The sequence below is a fragment of the Camarhynchus parvulus genome, chromosome 24, assembly GCF_901933205.1.
Source record: "Camarhynchus parvulus chromosome 24, STF_HiC, whole genome shotgun sequence".
NCBI classification, from domain to species: domain Eukaryota; kingdom Metazoa; phylum Chordata; class Aves; order Passeriformes; family Thraupidae; genus Camarhynchus; species Camarhynchus parvulus.
Window position 1 is genome coordinate 7,612,762 of NC_044594.1, and position 16,667 is coordinate 7,629,428.

General features: G+C 50.1%; 2 protein-coding genes across 2 annotated transcripts; one reads left to right on the forward strand and one right to left on the reverse strand.

Annotated features, from left to right (window-relative positions):
- Positions 1-527: 527 nt before the first annotated feature.
- THYN1 (thymocyte nuclear protein 1) lies at positions 528-5,975 on the reverse strand. Its single transcript, XM_030964856.1, has 8 exons — positions 5,781-5,975; positions 4,834-4,917; positions 3,684-3,910; positions 3,172-3,240; positions 2,434-2,526; positions 1,752-1,847; positions 809-959; positions 528-727 (listed from the first exon to the last, which is right to left on the reverse strand). The coding sequence occupies exons 2-8, from the start codon at positions 4,874-4,876 to the stop codon at positions 681-683; spliced, it is 726 nt and encodes a 241-aa protein (XP_030820716.1). The 5' UTR covers positions 4,877-4,917; positions 5,781-5,975; the 3' UTR covers positions 528-680.
- On the forward strand, positions 5,949-15,409 carry ACAD8 (acyl-CoA dehydrogenase family member 8). The gene is made up of 11 exons (XM_030964855.1): positions 5,949-6,114; positions 8,000-8,100; positions 8,454-8,623; positions 9,274-9,383; positions 9,762-9,838; positions 10,091-10,228; positions 10,870-11,005; positions 11,104-11,201; positions 11,998-12,150; positions 13,794-13,896; positions 14,743-15,409. The coding sequence occupies exons 1-11, from the start codon at positions 6,033-6,035 to the stop codon at positions 14,793-14,795; spliced, it is 1,221 nt and encodes a 406-aa protein (XP_030820715.1). The 5' UTR covers positions 5,949-6,032; the 3' UTR covers positions 14,796-15,409.
- The last annotated feature ends 1,258 nt before the right edge of the window (positions 15,410-16,667 follow it).

Consider the following 16,667-nt stretch of genomic DNA (forward strand, 5'->3'; position numbering starts at 1 on the left):
TTTCTTCCATTTCCCTGATGTCAGAACTAAAATAACGTGGGAACTTTTGTACCTGCAGGAAGTTCACTGTGATCTGCTTTGTGTATCCCTCTCCAGAGAGAGTGTTTACAACAGCATGCACTGGCAGGAGGAGGGGGAATGGCTTCAAACTGACAGAAAATAGTTTAGATGAGATGTTGGGGAGAAATTTCTCCTGATTGTGTGGCTGCCGCATCGCTGGAAGTGTCCAAAGCTAGGCTGGACAGAGCTTGGAGCAACCTGGGCTAGTGGAAAATGTCCCTGCCCATGGCAGGGGGTGGAACGAGATGATTTTAAGGTCTCTTCCAACCCAGGCTATTCAATGATTCTAAATTTTCTGGTTCTAGACAGAACTCAGGGATTCCTTCCTGCAGAAAAATGTCCCTCTGCAGTACATGGAGCTGCACTAGACCCCAAACTAAACAAAGATGTTCCTGTTTCTTAAGAGATAAATTGCAGGTTTTCCTACTATTTAAACCCAAGTTGATTCCAAAAGGCTTTATTTATTGAAAAAATAAGCAAAAATAACTGTGTCAGGGGAAGGGACGTGTGGCTGCAGGTCTTGTGGTGGCATGTTCATGGTGCTGTACTTGAGCAGGTGAACTTGAGAGTTTGCTGGTGGAGGAGGAGGCATCAGCGGGCTGGGTGGGAGCTGTGCTGCTTTAATGTGGCTTTTCCTCTTCCAGGCTCAAGACAAAATCAAATTCCTCTGTGGTAAGGAAAGAAAAACCATAAATGGAGCTTGCAGCTTGCCTGACAGAGGGAATCAAGAGTGCCGGGAGGTTCTCACCTTGTGTCAGGGGCTGGATGGACAGACGCTGCCTGCTGAAGAGCATCATGTCCTTGAGGGGGCCCCCATCTGCTTTGTGTGCCAGGTGGTGAGCCTTGATCTCAGCCAGGGGGATGAAGCGCTTGGTCATCCTCACAAACTGCACATCCACCTGCGAGGGAGGCCAGCAGCGGGTTGGACAGGCACACAGCCTCCACAGCCCATGAAATCTTGGAGGGATAAGGATTTAGAGCTGAAGGAAGTGACTGATGTGCACTAACTTTGCCTTGCTGAAGGCTGAAAGAGCTTCCCAGGATCTGTGGCAGGTGATTTGTTGGCATTGTGCAGCAGCAAGTCACAGACAGTGCAAAATTCAGATATGGGATGCAGGCAGCCCATGAACAAACACTCCCTTCCCTACAATCTAATGTGCCTCAAAACTACAGCTCTGTTTGCTGTGCACTGACAGCGGCTCTTAGCTCATTTTTCTAACTCAGGGTTCTGCAGGTGATTTGTTGGCACCGTGCAGCAGCAAGGTGCATTCATGTCACAGACAATGCAAAATTCAGATGTGGGATGCAGGCAGCCCATGAACAAACACTCCCTTCCCTACAATCTAATGTGCCTCAAAACTACAGCTCTGCTTGCTGTGCACTGACAGTGGCTCTTAGCTCATTTTTCTAACTCAGGGTTCTGCCACGTGTGGAGGCCAACTCTGCAGCCAAGATTTGAAAATGAAGCGAGGCCAACTCTGCAGCCAAGATATGGAAATTTAGGGAGATACATTTTGGCAGCCTCCTGGAAGGGACTGGGGAAAAAGCAGAGAAAACAGGATTGAATTTTCTCTTGAGAGAGAAAAAGGCAGCTAGGCCAGGACAGAAGCTTAAGATTTTGAATATGATGCAAAGAGGCTTCTCCCTTCTCTTGGCTTGCACACAGAGCTGTATTTAATGGAATACATTACCATGGACCATTTGGGGTTCTCTTTTCTGCTGGTGGAGTCATAGTGAGGATCCTTCTGATCAAACTGTGTGTGATCAGGGTATGCCTCCTTCACGATCTGAAGCAGAAGGGGAGAGGAAAGTTTCCATCAGTTCAAAACACCTGTCAGCAAAGGGCATGAGATGTGACAAGGAATAATCCTGGTGAAAAATCAGCCTTGCTTTCCCTGAACTCCATCCTAACAGTTTCCTTTACATTTCTTGGGTGGAAGAAGTGCAGAACAGTGAGTGCAGCATCACCTGCTGGCGATCAGTGTGGAAGGAAATGCAGCAGGGGAAAACTGGGTAGCTGATGATGATCTTTGTGATGAGTTGTCTTAAAGAAAAAGCTGTTCTGTGCCCTGGTTTTACTCTACTGCCTTGTGGGCTCTGCTGACTAGAATGTAGTGAGTCAGACTGGAATCAGAGTGTGGAACAGCACTTGGCTTGGCTGGGAGTGCCCCGAAATGTCAGCAGGAAAACAGCACAGCATGGTTCCATCTCTCTGGGGACCCATGGCTGAGTCAGCCCTGAGTGCTGAGCTGAGGTGTCCTGGGCTCATTCCCTGCTCTCACTGGACAACTCCTGCACTCTTTGGTGCTGAGACACAAGCAGTGAGAGCTGTTTGATAACCCATTCCTTATCACTTCTCCCCAAAACGCTCACCTTGACAAGGGCCACAATGCCAGGCTCTTTGCAGTTACTGTGGTAGAAGAAGGCCTGCTGCCCAAGTTTCATGGATCTCAGGAAATTCCTTGCCTGTCAGGAGTAAACAAGAGACTTTCAGCTCTTTCCATCAAGCTCTCAGGGCTTCATTAGAAGCAGCCAAGAACAGGAACCAACAAGAGGAGAGGTAGATGTGCTTCAGAATTACTCAGATAATGTTTCCTACAGTTGTCATAGAGATGGTTTTGTGTTGGAATTAAATAAACTCAAAACAAGGCTGAAGAGCAAGCTCCTGTTGGTCAGAAAGTGTGTGGGAATCCAACAGCTCAGCCACCCTTGCCCAGGAGAGCTGTCAGCAAACAATTCAGAGCAGATCATGTGTAGGGGAACAGGGAATCCTGTATAGGGAGCATACACAGCAGGGGAACACACATGACATTCCTTTGGAACAGAAAGCTGAGCACTGACAGAGCATTTGGGTAAGTACAGACTTGCTGTCAGGTATCAAAGGTTGGTCTAAGTGAAAGAAAAACTGGGTGATTTGACAGAATATTCACCAGTCTGAATCTACCTCTGACCTTGAGGCCACTAAGCAGGAGCTGACTTCAGGTCCCTGCCAAAATGCACCTGCATGAACAGGCAGAGTGCCCCAAGAGGAAATGCTTCAGGCACAGGAACAAGCTGTGGGCAGAGCCACCTTCTTCTACTGCTATTTCAGTGCCCCCATGTGCTTCCTACCTGGTAGTTCCTTACTCCATCCCAGCAGGTCGTCTGATTAGGCTGAGCTTTCAAGTCGTCAACACTGAACTGCCAAATGAAATGAAAATAAACATTCATTCAGGAGCTTTCTGATCTTTACAGTATCATTGCTCTGAGCCTAAGCATTTGTTGCCAGCAGCTCCTTCAATTATAGCACAAACCTGACACAATTTTCATCTCCCACAGGGCCTACAGAAAAACCTTTACAAAGCAGCAGAGTAAAGGCAGAGTCTGAAATAGATGCTGCTCCTGTGACCAGCAGCCAAGCATCCTGAGGAGCTGATTTCCTCTTGTATTACATGTATGAAACCCCAAGGTTGTCACCTTGGACAAGAACATTTTGTTTTGCTGTTTCCAGGAGGACAAATGGCTTTTGAGAAGATAAAACAATCCGAATTGCCTGATGCTGTCTCTCAGCATCTGGGCACTAAAGGTGGGCAGGAGTGGCCCTGCTGCTGTCCTTTGCTGAGTGAGGGGGTGTCAGTGCTCACCTTCACATCCACCCCCTTCTCCAGCCTGCTCTCAGGTTCTGATTTCAGCAGCCAGTGACAATATGTGATCTTGCTTTCCTCCCCACCAGACTCAGATTCTTTTTTCTTCCAGTTCTTCCATCCTGACTTGGAGCTCCCAGCTGGGGGTTTTGCAGACTTCTCTTCTTCCTCCTTATCCGAAGTCTCCTTTTCGGTTTTGGCAATTTTAGCATCAGGCTCTTTTTTATCTTAAAAGACATTGAGATAAAACACATTTTGTTTCAAAAAATATTTTTAGTTGTCCAAGCTGGTTTCACACATTTGACTGCAGCAGGAGTTTGGGGCACCCCAGGTGCTCAGGGTAAGGTAGCAGCATTATGCACCAATGATTCTGAGTATTTCTAATTTGCATCTGAAATAAGGAGATTTTTTTTGTCTGCAAAAATGTACTTTAATATTTCCAGTTAGTAATAAAAAGACCTCAGGATAGACCATGTTTGCCCACATGAAGTGTAGTTGAATTTTTTTTAATTAATTGCTGAGAAATCAGCTCCAGGCAACAAAGCAGACTTAGGTAAATCTGGTGAGTAAGAGGAACATTCACCAAGCAAACCAAATTATTTCAATTCCTGCAGGAGCTGGAAATCTTAGGTTAACCTCCACTGAGCTACCTGTTCAGAAGGGATCCTTTGTTTCTTCAGGACATGGACAAAAAAAACCCCAGTTATTAATGATTAAGAGGTAAAAATGTGGTTATTTGCTAGAGTGGATCAAGCAGTTGAGTGGCACAGATGTGCAGGTTTTTTATCTTGTACTTTAAACACCACATCATGATGCCTCCAGTGCCATTTTCTTGCTTTTTCTTTTTGGTACCACATCAGTTTCCTGGCACTGCACTGGGTGTACTCTGACCGACCAAATCTGCTGTGCAAAAATGGGCCTGAATTCCATTTCCTAAGCCCCTTGTGCTGAGAATACATCACTGTCCTTATCACACACCTAGCAGGCTTGTTTCAGTCATGCTTGGGTGCTGAGCCCATTTGGCACAGGAAATGCTGTCTGTAAGACACTGCCTGTGAAAGACAGACGGTTAATACGGCTGCCTGTAGTTTCACTATAGCCTGGAAGCTCAAATGAGAGGTGCTAAATCAGTCAGGATGTCAGCACAGACCTGCTACTGCTCCTTTGTCTCTCTTTCTGCTCGGCCAAGGCATCGCTGGTCTCTCTGAATTATCTTCTCTTCACTGAGAAGCACCTGATGGACGAGAGAAGGGGGAGGAATTACGGCTGCTCCAGGCGGCTGAAAAAAGTACAGACGGCTGAGGCAGAGAGCTGAGAGCGCTGCAGGGCGAGTGGAGAGCAAATAAATCTTTCCTTGAGCTCAGCCACTTCCTCTATCAGTGTGAATGCTGGCAGGGCTTGGGGACCGCACCCTGGAGCCCTGATGGACACCAGCAGCAGGGCTGGATCGCTGCTGCACCCGGGCAATCCCCAAGGTGCGTGGGCAGAGCGCGGCCCCTCTCTGCCTTTGGCACAGGAGCTGGGCTGCTCCCCAGGGCTCAGCCCGGCCTCGCCCCGGCTGTCTGGGCTCTGCCTGCGGCTGGTGGGCTCTGACTGCCTCTGCTGGGCTCTGCCTGCCGCTATCTGGGCTCTGCCTGCGGCTTCGGGCTCTGCCTGCCCCTGCCTGGGCTCTGACTGCCTCTGCTGGGCTCTGCCTGCGGCTGGTGGGCTCTGCGTGCCCCTGCCTGGGCTCTGCCTGCCTCTGCCTGGGCTCTGCCTGCCTCTGCTGGGCTCTGCCTGCCTCTGCTGGGCTCTGCCCCTGGCCGGGCTCGCCCGAGTCCCTCGGGAGCGGCTCCTTCCCTGCAGAGCGCCAAACGCACCTGGCCGCAGGTGGCCGTGCGTGGCCAGGGGGGTTCACCGCTGACCCCCAGGTCCCTCCCAGCCCCGCGCACCCCGGGGCTCCGGCCGGCCCATCCCCTGCCCCCTCTGTCAGCAGCACTCGCACGGCTCCGAGCCCGCCGCCTCCTGCCAGGCCGGCCGGCATCAACTTTTCCGCCTTCTATGCCAAGCTTTCCCCTTCCTCCCTCCCTCCTTCCAGCCCTCCGAGCTCCCGCTCACCAGCCCGGGCCGCTGCCGCCGGTCCTGCTCGGGGCGATGAGGATGCTGGCGGTGCCGGGCGGGGAGCAGGAGGAGGAGGAGGAGGAGGAAGCGCGCTCGGAAGCGGTGCCCGCTATGCAAAGGCCGGGGCAGGGCCGGCTCCCCTCGCTCCCTCCCCGCCCGGGCGGGCGGTGCTGGGGGCAGGACTACAGCTCCCAGCCTGCCCCGGCAGCAGCCGGCAGGAGCCGGGAAGCGGAGCGGCCCCGCACGGCCATGGCCATGGCGTGGCGAGCGGCTCCGCGGGCGGCGGCGCGGCTGCTGCTGGGGCGCCGGGGGATCGCGTCCTGCATCGACCGTAAGGAGCTGCCCGGCCCCGCGGCCCGGGGGAGGCGGGCTGGGGGAGATGATGGACGGCGGGTCGGTGGCCCCCGGGTCCTGTCCCCGCCCCGAGGGATGTTCCCAGCTGTTCGTGTCACTGCTCCGTGTGTCACCGCTCCCCGTGTCCTGCTCCCGGCTCAGGGCGGTGCGGGCGCGGACACGCGCAGCGGGTGCCTGGCAGTGGGACAAAACCCGCCAGGAAAGGTCTTTTCCTCTCCCTGTCCCTTCTTCTACCTACCGTACTCAGCAGTGGGACAGAGACTGTAAGGAAAGGTTCATCCCTCTCCCTGTCCCTCCTTTTACTTTGTTACACTGTGCTCAGCAGTGGGACAGAGCCTGCAAGGAAAGGTCCATCCCTGTCCCTGTCCCTCCTTTTACCTCTATAGACCGTGGTCAACAGTGGGACAGAGACTGTAAGGAAAGGTCTTTTCCTCCCCCTGTCCCTTCTTTTACCTCTTTAGACCATGCTCAATAGTGGGACAGAGCCCACAAGGAAAGGTCCATCCCTCCCCATGTCCCTCCTTCTGCCTTGTTAGACCGTGCTCAGCAGTGGGACAGAGCCCTCAAGGAAAGGTCTATCCCTCTCCCTGTCCCTTCTTTTACCTCTTTAGACTGTGCTCAATAATGGGAAAATGCCCACAAGGAAGGTACATCCCTCTCCATGTTGCTCTGATTTTTAAAGATTTTTTAAACTTTTTAATGTTTACATTTTTGTAGTAAATTTTCTCACATACTTTCTGTAAATAACTTATTGTTTTGCATTTTTTTATAATAGAAAAGAAATTTGAGGAACTGTTAGTTTGTCCAGTGTCATTGGAGAGGTAGCACTTTCACCCTCCAATCCACTGTCTCTTTTAGAAAACTATAAATGATAGAGTCAGAAAATAAACTCCTTTTTTCTTCACCTTAAGAGAAGTGGTGTGTGTGCTCATGTTGTTTCGTATCCTATAGCGACATCTCCCTTACCTAGGTTTTCACGGTTTTTCAGATTTGATAGTGAATCAAAGAATATCTCTGAAAAGAAGAGGGATTTCTAAAAACAAGGAAAGTGATTTTTTATATAGGCAGACTGATAGGGCAAGGGGGAATGGATTTAAACTAAAAGAGGAGAGATTCAGGTTAGATATTAGGAAGAAATTCCTCTGGCAGAATTCCAGCTGGCACAGGTTGCCCAGAAGTTGTGGATGCCCCATCCCTGGCAGTGCTCAAGGCCAGGTTGGACAGGGCTTGATCTCGTAGAAGGTGTCAGGTGGTTGGTACAAGATGGTCTTTAGGGTCCCTTCCAATCCAAACCATTCTGGTTCCAGAACACTTTGCAGATGAATTGCTTTGATGTCTAAATGTAACAACATTTAATATTGAGGCAGCAGCATAGCTGTGAGTTTCAGGAGGGGAACAAACAAAACAATGTTGGATCTATGTGTTGGTGAAGCAGGTTTCAAATGCAGAACTTACCTAAAGCTTTAGATGCTGTTTCCAAAGGGCTCCTTTATTCTTTATTTGCTTCCAATCTCCTTTCTTTGAAGTCCTAGCACTGCTCCCTCAGATTTCTTTAGCACAGACTTAGTGAAATGGAGTGACTGTGCTCCCCTGTCCTGGCTTTCTAATGTAGCTAGCATGGAGCAGAGAGAGCCAGCTGGGATCTTGGATTTGTTTTGTCCCAAGAAAGACCCTCCCAAAGCCCCCTGCTCTCAGCACAGTTCATTGTATTCCTGAGGAACAGAGAACTGGTCTCTGCAGCAGAGACCCTGAACTGTTTGTATGAGTTAAGGGGCACCTTGAAATTGTTTGGGGTATAGATGAGGTGGTTGTGCTGCTTTCCCTCAACAGACACATGTTCTCATCTCTTGCTTCTTTTCTAGCATCCACTGGACTCACTGAGGATCAGAAGGAATTCCAAAAAGTTGCCCTTGATTTTGCTGCCAAGGAGATGGCTCCTTACATGGCCAAGTGGGATGAGAAGGTAGGACAGCCTCACAAGGGTTGCACTGCTCCCTTTTTCCTCCCTTAGGACGTTGTGACCCACAGGTCTCACTGAGGGGTTCCTGCAGTAGCTGCTGCTGTAGCTGGGGCAGGGGAAATCATCAGAAATACCTTGAAGCATTCCTAGCCAGGTTATTCAATCACCTGGATCCTGGATTCACTGCTGAAGATGGAATGTGTCTGTGTTGGTACCACCTCTTCTTTGACCCACCCAGCTGACTTAAACTCTTCAGGATGGTGGGACTCAAATTGGTAGCCCAGGGCTACCCAAAGGGACTGAACTAACCCTGAATATTCATTGGGGTATCTTTCCTATTTCCTATTTCCCAATAGGAAATATTCCCTGTGGAAACGATGAGGAAGGCAGCCCAGCTGGGATTTGGTGGGATCTATGTGAAACCAGATGTTGGTGGCTCTGGATTGTCACGACTTGACACCTCCATAATTTTTGAAGCTCTGTCAACAGGATGTACCAGCACCACTGCTTACATGAGCATCCACAAGTGAGTGTCTGTGCAGGGGTGGATGGTGTCAGCCTGGCTGCTCTGTGGGCTCTAAATCCAGCTGGAGGCAGCTCCCTGGCTGCTGCTCATTATTTATATATTTCAATGCTGACCTCGAGTACACACATCCCTGTGAGGATCCCTGGATGGCAGTAAACAAATAGGCCACAAGGACTGAGATGCCAGCAAGAAGTAATTTTAGCTTTGTGGCATGCAAGATGGGATTAAGTTCTGGATTTTGTTGTCTGCTCTGCCACTTAAGCTGTCTATAGATAGTAACCTGCCTGGAAAAAGCCTTTGTGCCTCAGCCGTGCTGTGACAGAGCCCAGAGGCACCACCTGACCCCAGGGCTGTGCTGCTTGTACAGACATGTCCAGTGACAGGTCACTTGGCACAGAGAGCTGCAATGATGCTGCTCTTTCTTCAGGTGCAGTTTCCTGAAGAGGGAGCAGGGCTGAGCCTGGAGAGGAGACTGAGGCTCTTAAACCTGCTGTTCCACAGGGCAGTGAGTCTGTGGTGAATGGAAGGTGTAACATTTTCAGGCCTCAGGGCTTGTGGCTCAGCTCTGTGGAGCTTTCCTCTGTTCAGCCAGGGATGTTCTTGTACAACTTATGTTGTTCCTGAATGCTGCTCCTTCTCTCCCACCCCAGCATGTGTGTTTGGATGATCGACACCTTTGGCAACGAGGAGCAGCGGCGCAGGTTCTGCCCATCTCTCTGTAGCATGGAAAAGTTTGCCTCTTACTGCCTGACTGAGCCAGGTGAGCGTCCTCAAACAGGACATCTTCTCCTCTCTCTTTAACTGCACATGAACATCCTCAAACAGGACATCTCCTCTCTCTTTAACTGCACATGAGCATTGCAAAGGTCCTGACTGAGCCAGGTGACCCAAGGTCCTGACTGAGCCAGGTGAGCATCCTCAACCAGGCCATCTTCTCTCTCTTTAACTGCACATGAACATTGCAAAGGGCTGGCAGTGAAATGTTTCTTTCTATATTCGTTTGTGAAGTTGGGGAGAGGCAGATGATGATTGCTGAGATGCTCATGGTACAAACTCAGGTGTCAGGGTATGGTCCCAGGGAGAATTTGTAGGCTCTGGACCTTCTGCTTCACTGGCTGCTTCCTTGCTTCTCAAACAGGGAGTGGCAGTGATGCAGCTTCCCTGCTGACCTCAGCTCAGAGGAAAGGGGACTCCTACATCCTGAATGGCTCCAAGGTACCTCTTTGCTCCTGCTAAAGCTGCCTGGGTTTCACTGTCCTTCCCATTCCTTCTGTCTCCTCACCTCTGTGTATTCTCCCAAGGCAAGACCTGCTCTGCAGAGCTTTCACCAGCTGAGTCCCTAAACGCCTCTGGCTGTGGGGTCTTTGCTTCTCCATTTCTGTACCCTGCCAGCTGCTGCTGTGGGCTCAGGGATAGTTTACAAACCTCCCCCCAAAGCCTCACTTTTCTCATTGTGCCCTCCTGCAGGCCTTCATCAGCGGGGGAGGTGACACCGATGTGTACGTGGTCATGTGTCGCACAGGGGGCCCAGGCCCCAAGGGCATCTCCTGCCTCGTGCTGGAGAAGGGAATGCCAGGGCTCAGCTTTGGCAAGAAGGAGAAGAAGGTAAGAGGCTTGGGTTGTGCTTCCTGTGTGCTTGAGGGAAGTGCAGGACAGAGATCACAGAACCACAGAATCATCAGGATTGGAAAGACCTCCAAGACCATTGAGTCCAACCTGTGACTGATCCTCACTTGTCTGCCAGAGCTCTGAGTGCCACATCCAGGCATTCCTTAAACACCTGCAGGGGTGATCACTCAAATACCTCCTTGGACAGCCCATTCCAATGCCTGACAGCCTTTTCCATGGAGAAATTCTTCCTGATGTCCATTCTGAGCCTCCCCTGCACAGCTTGAGGCTGTGTTCTCTGGTCCCAATGAGCTTGCCTGTGCAAAGCATTAGGGATCTCTTCATGGATGGGATTGGAGTCCCAGCCTGGCATGGTTTTACCAGGTGGTGAAGTTTGCCCAATACCCATCCCTTTGGTAAGTGAAGGATTTTAGTCTCAGGAAAATCAAGATCACTGGATTTGTGCCTCTTCTCAAAAACACCCATTCCAGTTTCCACACTGAGGCCAAACCGTGCAGACCACAGGTGCTTTGTGGCAGCTTGGCAGTGAGACCGAGGGGTTGGGAGCAGGCTGGTGGTTCTGTGTTGGAGCTGTGCTGCTCCTCAGGCAGTCTCAAAGGAGCTCTGTTTTTTCCCAGGTAGGCTGGAATTCCCAACCAACTCGAGCTGTGATCTTTGAGGACTGCGTTGTTCCTGTGGGCAACCGGCTGGGAGCTGAAGGGCAGGGATTCAACATCGCCATGCAGGGCCTCAATGGAGGCAGAATAAACATTGGTGAGAAAGCCAAAGAGAGCCAAGGGAGGAGGGCAGCACCTTCTTGCCTGTCTGAAGTAGCTTCACCTTCACTCTGTGTCCTTGGCTTCTCCCACCAGCTTCTTGCTCGTTAGGAGCTGCTCATGCCTCAGTTCTCCTGGCTCAGGAGCACCTCACTGTCCGCAAGCAGTTTGGGGAACCCCTTGCCAACAACCAGGTAAGCCCTGCAGCAGCTCTGCCCTCCAGAGCTGAGCCCTTCCTCATCCTGGAAGGGCCATCCCTCACCTCACAGGGCCTTCCCTGGGGAAGTCAAGAAAATGTTTTTCCTAGTAAGGAAGCGTGTCAGACCTGAGCCTTTATTGTAGCAATGGTCCATTGAGTGGGGTAATAATTAGCATTGACTCCATGATTCCAGAAGGCTGATCAATTTCTCTATTCTATTCTATTCTATTCTATTCTATTCTATTCTATTCTATTCTATTCTATTCTATTCTATTCTATTCTACTATATCCTATATTATACTATTATATATAATATATTATACTATATAATATATATTACAGTATATAATATATATTATACTACAGACAATATTATACTATTATACTATGCTATATTATTATATTATACTTATTAAGAAGCTCATCACCCTTACAGACAGTCCGATCCAGACGGATCCAATTGGTCAATCCAAACACCATCCAGTGTCCAATTAAGAAACCACCCTTTGGTAACCAAATCCCCATAACACATTCCACACGTGCACAACACCAGGTGCAGCAAGTGGAGATAAGAATTATTTCTTATTCTTTTCTCTGATCTTCTCACTGCCTTCCCCAGGGAAAGTTTTCCTCTCTCTATGGAGAGAGCTGTGGCTACCAGCCCTGTCTGGTGGTGGTGGGGCTGTGTTTGCCTCTCTCTATTGAGCTGTGGTTCAAGCCCTGCCTGGCAGTGGTGCAGCTTGGCTGAGACCCCTGTGAGGTGCTGATGGAGCTTTCCTGTGGCTCTGCAGTACCTGCAGTTCAGGCTGGCAGAGATGGCCACCCGGCTGGTGGCTGCGCGGCTCATGGTGCGCAACGCGGCGCGGGCGCTGCAGGAGGGCCGGGAGGACGCAGCCGTGCTCTGCTCCATGGCCAAGCTCTTCGCCACCGACGAGTGCTTTGGGGTAGGTGCCTCAAATTCCTCTTGGCATCCTTGTTAGAAGGTTGGAGATGCCCCCCTTAATGGCATCCTCATTAGAAGGTTGGAGATGCCCCTCTTAATGGCCCCCCTTGGCCGTGCTCTGCTCCATGGCCAAGCTCTTCGCCACCGACGAGTGCTTTGGGGTAGGTGCCTCAAACTCCTCTTGGCATCCTCATTACAAGCCTGGAGATGCCCTCCTTAATGGCCAAGGTGTCAGGGAGAAGTTTGATCTTTTCCCTGAAAAATCATAATGTCATATTTGTGAGGTACCCTGGATGGAGGAGGAATGAGTCTGACTCCACGTTCTTACAAGGCTAATTTATTATTGTATTATATTATATTATATTATATTATATTATATTATATTATATTATATTATATTATATTATATTATATTATATTACATTACATTACATTACATTACATTACATTACATTACATTACATTACATTCTCTTATATTATATTATATTAATTTAAAGATTAAGATTTTTACATTGGTGAACCAAAACCACTACACAACCCAAAGCCAACAGGAGTCTCATTTGAGGACAGGATGTTTTATAAGACATGTGGAGGCTGCAGGATTAATCTGAGAGATTTCAAACATCTTTCCACTCTTCTTCCTAGGGGGCCAAAAGAGAGACAGGACAGGGAGCAGAGCATTTCTATTTTCCAAGGAAAATTTGCATGTTGCAGAGTGATCATTCTTAGGTAGCAAGTCTTTTCTAGACCTCTGAAAAATTATGTTATTGCTTTGAAAATTATCTTATCACTGAAAAATACCTTACTTTGTTACTTTATCAAAATGCCCCCATAAAGAGAAAGCAAGAAGGGAGGAAAATAACTTGGTATTTCCTATCTCAGTGCCATTTAGAAGCTGTTTATGTGCTCAGCAGTTTGAATTTTTGCTGTTGTTCGTTTTCCATCCCAAACTGGGGGACCGGACACACAGAGTCGCGTTTCCATGGAAACCAGCGCCCTGCCAGCCCCTGCCCTGAGTGGCCGCCAGGTGGCGATCGGGCGGTTCGGGTTTGCAAACCGCAGAAATGCAGCGAAAATCAACTTATTCCCTAAAAATACCCATCCCTGGGTGTCTATACCCATCCCTGGGCATCTCTGTGCCCATCCCTGGGTATCTATACTCATCCCTGGGTGTCTATACCCATCCCTGGGTATCTGTCGACCCATTCCTGGGTATCTATACCTATTCCTGCATATTTATACTCGTCCCTGAGCATCTCTGCACCCATCCCTGGGCATCTGTACCCATCCCTGGGTATCTGTACCCATCTGTGGACGTCTATTCGGATCCCTGGGTATCTCTGTACCCATTCCTGGGTATCTATACCCATCCCTGGGTGTCTGTACCCATCCCTGGGTGTCTATACCCATCCCTGGGTATTTCTGGGCATTGCTGTTCACACAAACACAGCCATAACATAAAACAGGGAAGGTGATTACACTGAGAGCAGCACTGATGGGGTCTGACAATCACACCACGTTTTTAAGAGATGAGATTAGGTGATCAGGGAAAAAAAGTGAGCCCAGGTTCCTGGGTCATTACTGAACTTCTGCCACTGTTGTGTCCTGCACGAGTCACCTCAGAGCAGTGTTATCCCCTTAGATCTGTAACCAGGCTCTGCAGATGCATGGAGGCTATGGCTACCTGAAGGATTACGCTGTGCAGCAGTTCGTGCGAGACATCAGAGTGCACCAGATCCTGGAAGGTAAAAGACACTCCTAGAACAAGTGAAGTTGGCAGTGGGGTTGGGAGGAAAACTCCCCTGGAGGCCCTCACCTTCCCACATGAGTCTGATTCTTGGGTTTCAGAGCCCTGCTCTGCTCTGAGCATGATGTGTGCCCTGTGTCAGTGCCCTGGTTGGGAGCTCTGGCTGTGTGAAGGCAGAGGAAGATATTTAGCTGGCTATTTTAAGAGTCTTACAGCAGAGGAATATATTTAGTTGTCATGTTAGCAGTGCCTCTGTCCAGTTTCATCCCATTACTTCTGGCCACGTGATGATTCTTCCTAACAATTCCTCTCCTGTGATTTTGGTCTGTTTGCACTCCTTGACATCGTGTCTCTAACAGTGATTTTGGTCTGTTTGCACTCCTTGACATCGTGTCTCTAACAGTATCTGGCCTTTTCTTATCTCAATTTGGCCTCCTAAATATTCTGTTTTCCCTGCTTTGAAATCCCCTCACCTACAACTAGGGTAGCTGGTAAGGGACATGCTCTGTCTTACACCCAGTGGGTTTGCAGCCTGTGTGTGGTGTATGTGTTAAATGTACAGCAGAGAGCTCAGATGTTGCTGTAAATCCACTTCTGCTCAATGTCTGCTCCTGCAGCCTCCCAACACTCACATAAAAAGCAGCAACAGCAGCTTTCCCAAGCAATATGCTGGCCCTTGGCAGTTGGGTTTTGGCCCAACCCCTCCTAAATGCCACTTCAGCTGGTGGGAAGAGCTCCTCTGTGCTGTAAACTGCACATCAGGGGAGAAATCTCTGCCTTTTGAGGAGGAAAATCCTGGACCATGCCTTAACTGTGTTTCCTTTGCATGCCCATCCTGCTGCAGGTACCAACGAGGTCATGAGGATGATTGTGGCCAGGAATCTGCTACAGGGCTGAAGCCAGGAGCCTTCAAATCCCTCCATCTGTTCCAGCCTGGCCTGTTTCCCTCCCCTGGGCGTGGAGAGGGGGATGCCCCAGTGGAAACAGCCTTCCTGCCTTACCCACAGCTGGCTGGCACAGCTGCACGCCGTGCCTGGCAGAGCTGCTGTCGCCAGGCTGGCATTGTGCAGCCAGAAATCACAGCTGTCAATCCAAGCCTCTGTCTCCATACCCTGCTCCTGGCCTGCCTGCCACACGTCCTCCTTGGGAAAACAAACACCAGAGCTGCTGCTCACCTCTGAAATGGGAACTTCAGGCAGAGGTGAGCCCATGGGATCACTGAAATCTTTATTTTGAAGGAATTAACTGCTCACAGCACCCCTGGGAACCGATGATCACAGGCTCTAACCAGAGGGTTTTTATCCCCTCCTTTAGCTAGAAGCAGTCCCTCTTTTCCCAGCAAACTTTTCCTAATGTTTCCTAAACTTTTCCCAGCCACTGCTTGTTCTCTGTATTCCCACCACATCTTGGTGCTTAATCTCAAAGAAGCATTTGCAGCACAAAACTGCAAATGAAATACTAAGGTTATGTACAGAAATATTGAGCTCTGTGGCCTCCAATCAGTAAGGCTGTGAACCATGTAAGGGAAGTAAAAATATTGGTAAATTAAATTGTTTTTTCCTCTCTGATTTGGAATCAATAAAGCAATGATGGAAATGTTACTGGAGTGGAAATTAAGATGATTTCCTTCTGTGGTATTTCAGGTGTTTAAACAGAAGTAACAGGGAATTTTTGAAGTAGGTGTTGCAAAATAGTTCTGCTTGAGGGCTTTTTAGGTAATGTCTTTGTTAACCTCTTCAGGTCAGCCAGCTCTTTTTTCTCAGCAGTACTTGGCAGGGGGAAGATGACAGAGATTAGCAGCAGAATCATGGAATTGGATAGGTTGGAAGGGACCTTGAACCCTTAAACTCATTCCAGCCCCTGCCATGGGCAAGGACACCTTCCACTTGTTTGATCTCAGTTCCTACTGCTGCTGGCAGGCCCTGAATGTCCCCTCCCTGGTTTTATTGCACATTGAATTTGCCCCTTGCTGAAAGGGCAGCAAGGGCAGTTTAAAGGACAAACACCAGTGCCTCAAAGAGAAACAGCCCCTTGCCCACAGGGGAGACCCTCTGCCTGCCCAGGGGATGGGTGTCCTGGGCTGGGAGGGTCTCTGGGCAGTGGGAAGGGGTCTCTGGCTGGCAGGGAGGGGTCTCCAGCCAGGGTCTCTGCCCAGGGTGCCTGTCTGAAGTCTCTCTCCAGGATGTCCATGGGGAATTTCTGGCCAGAGGATCTGTCTGGGGTCTCTATCACAGGTCCCTGCCCGGGGTCTCAGTGCCAGTGGGGGACTCTGTCGTGGGCCTCTCTGTGGGGTCCCTGCCTGGGGTCCCTCTGTTGGGGTTCTCTCCCGGGCGTCCCTGGCCATGGTCTCAGTCTGGGCTCTCTCCTGAGGCTCTCAGTCTGTACTCTCTCCCAGTGCTCTCTATCCATGTTCTGTGTCCCAGCTGTCAGTCCCATCTCTCTATCCATATCCTCTGTCCCATATTCTCTGTCCCAGCTCTCTATCCATGTTCTCTGTCCATATTCTCTATCCATGTTCTCTGTCCCATCTCTCAGTCCCATTTCTCAGTCCCAGCTCTCTATCCATGTTCCCTCTCCACATTCTCTGTCCGTCTCTCCGTCCCCCTCAGGCCGCTCCCTCTCACGCGCCGCTCCCTCTCACGCCCCGCCCCCTCGGGCGCGCGCGCCCCTCCGGCAGCCAATGGGAGTCAGGGAGGCGGCCCGGCGGGGCGGGGCCAATGGCGCGCGGGCGGGCCCGGGGCGGGGCGGGCGCGTTCTGGGTCGGCTCCC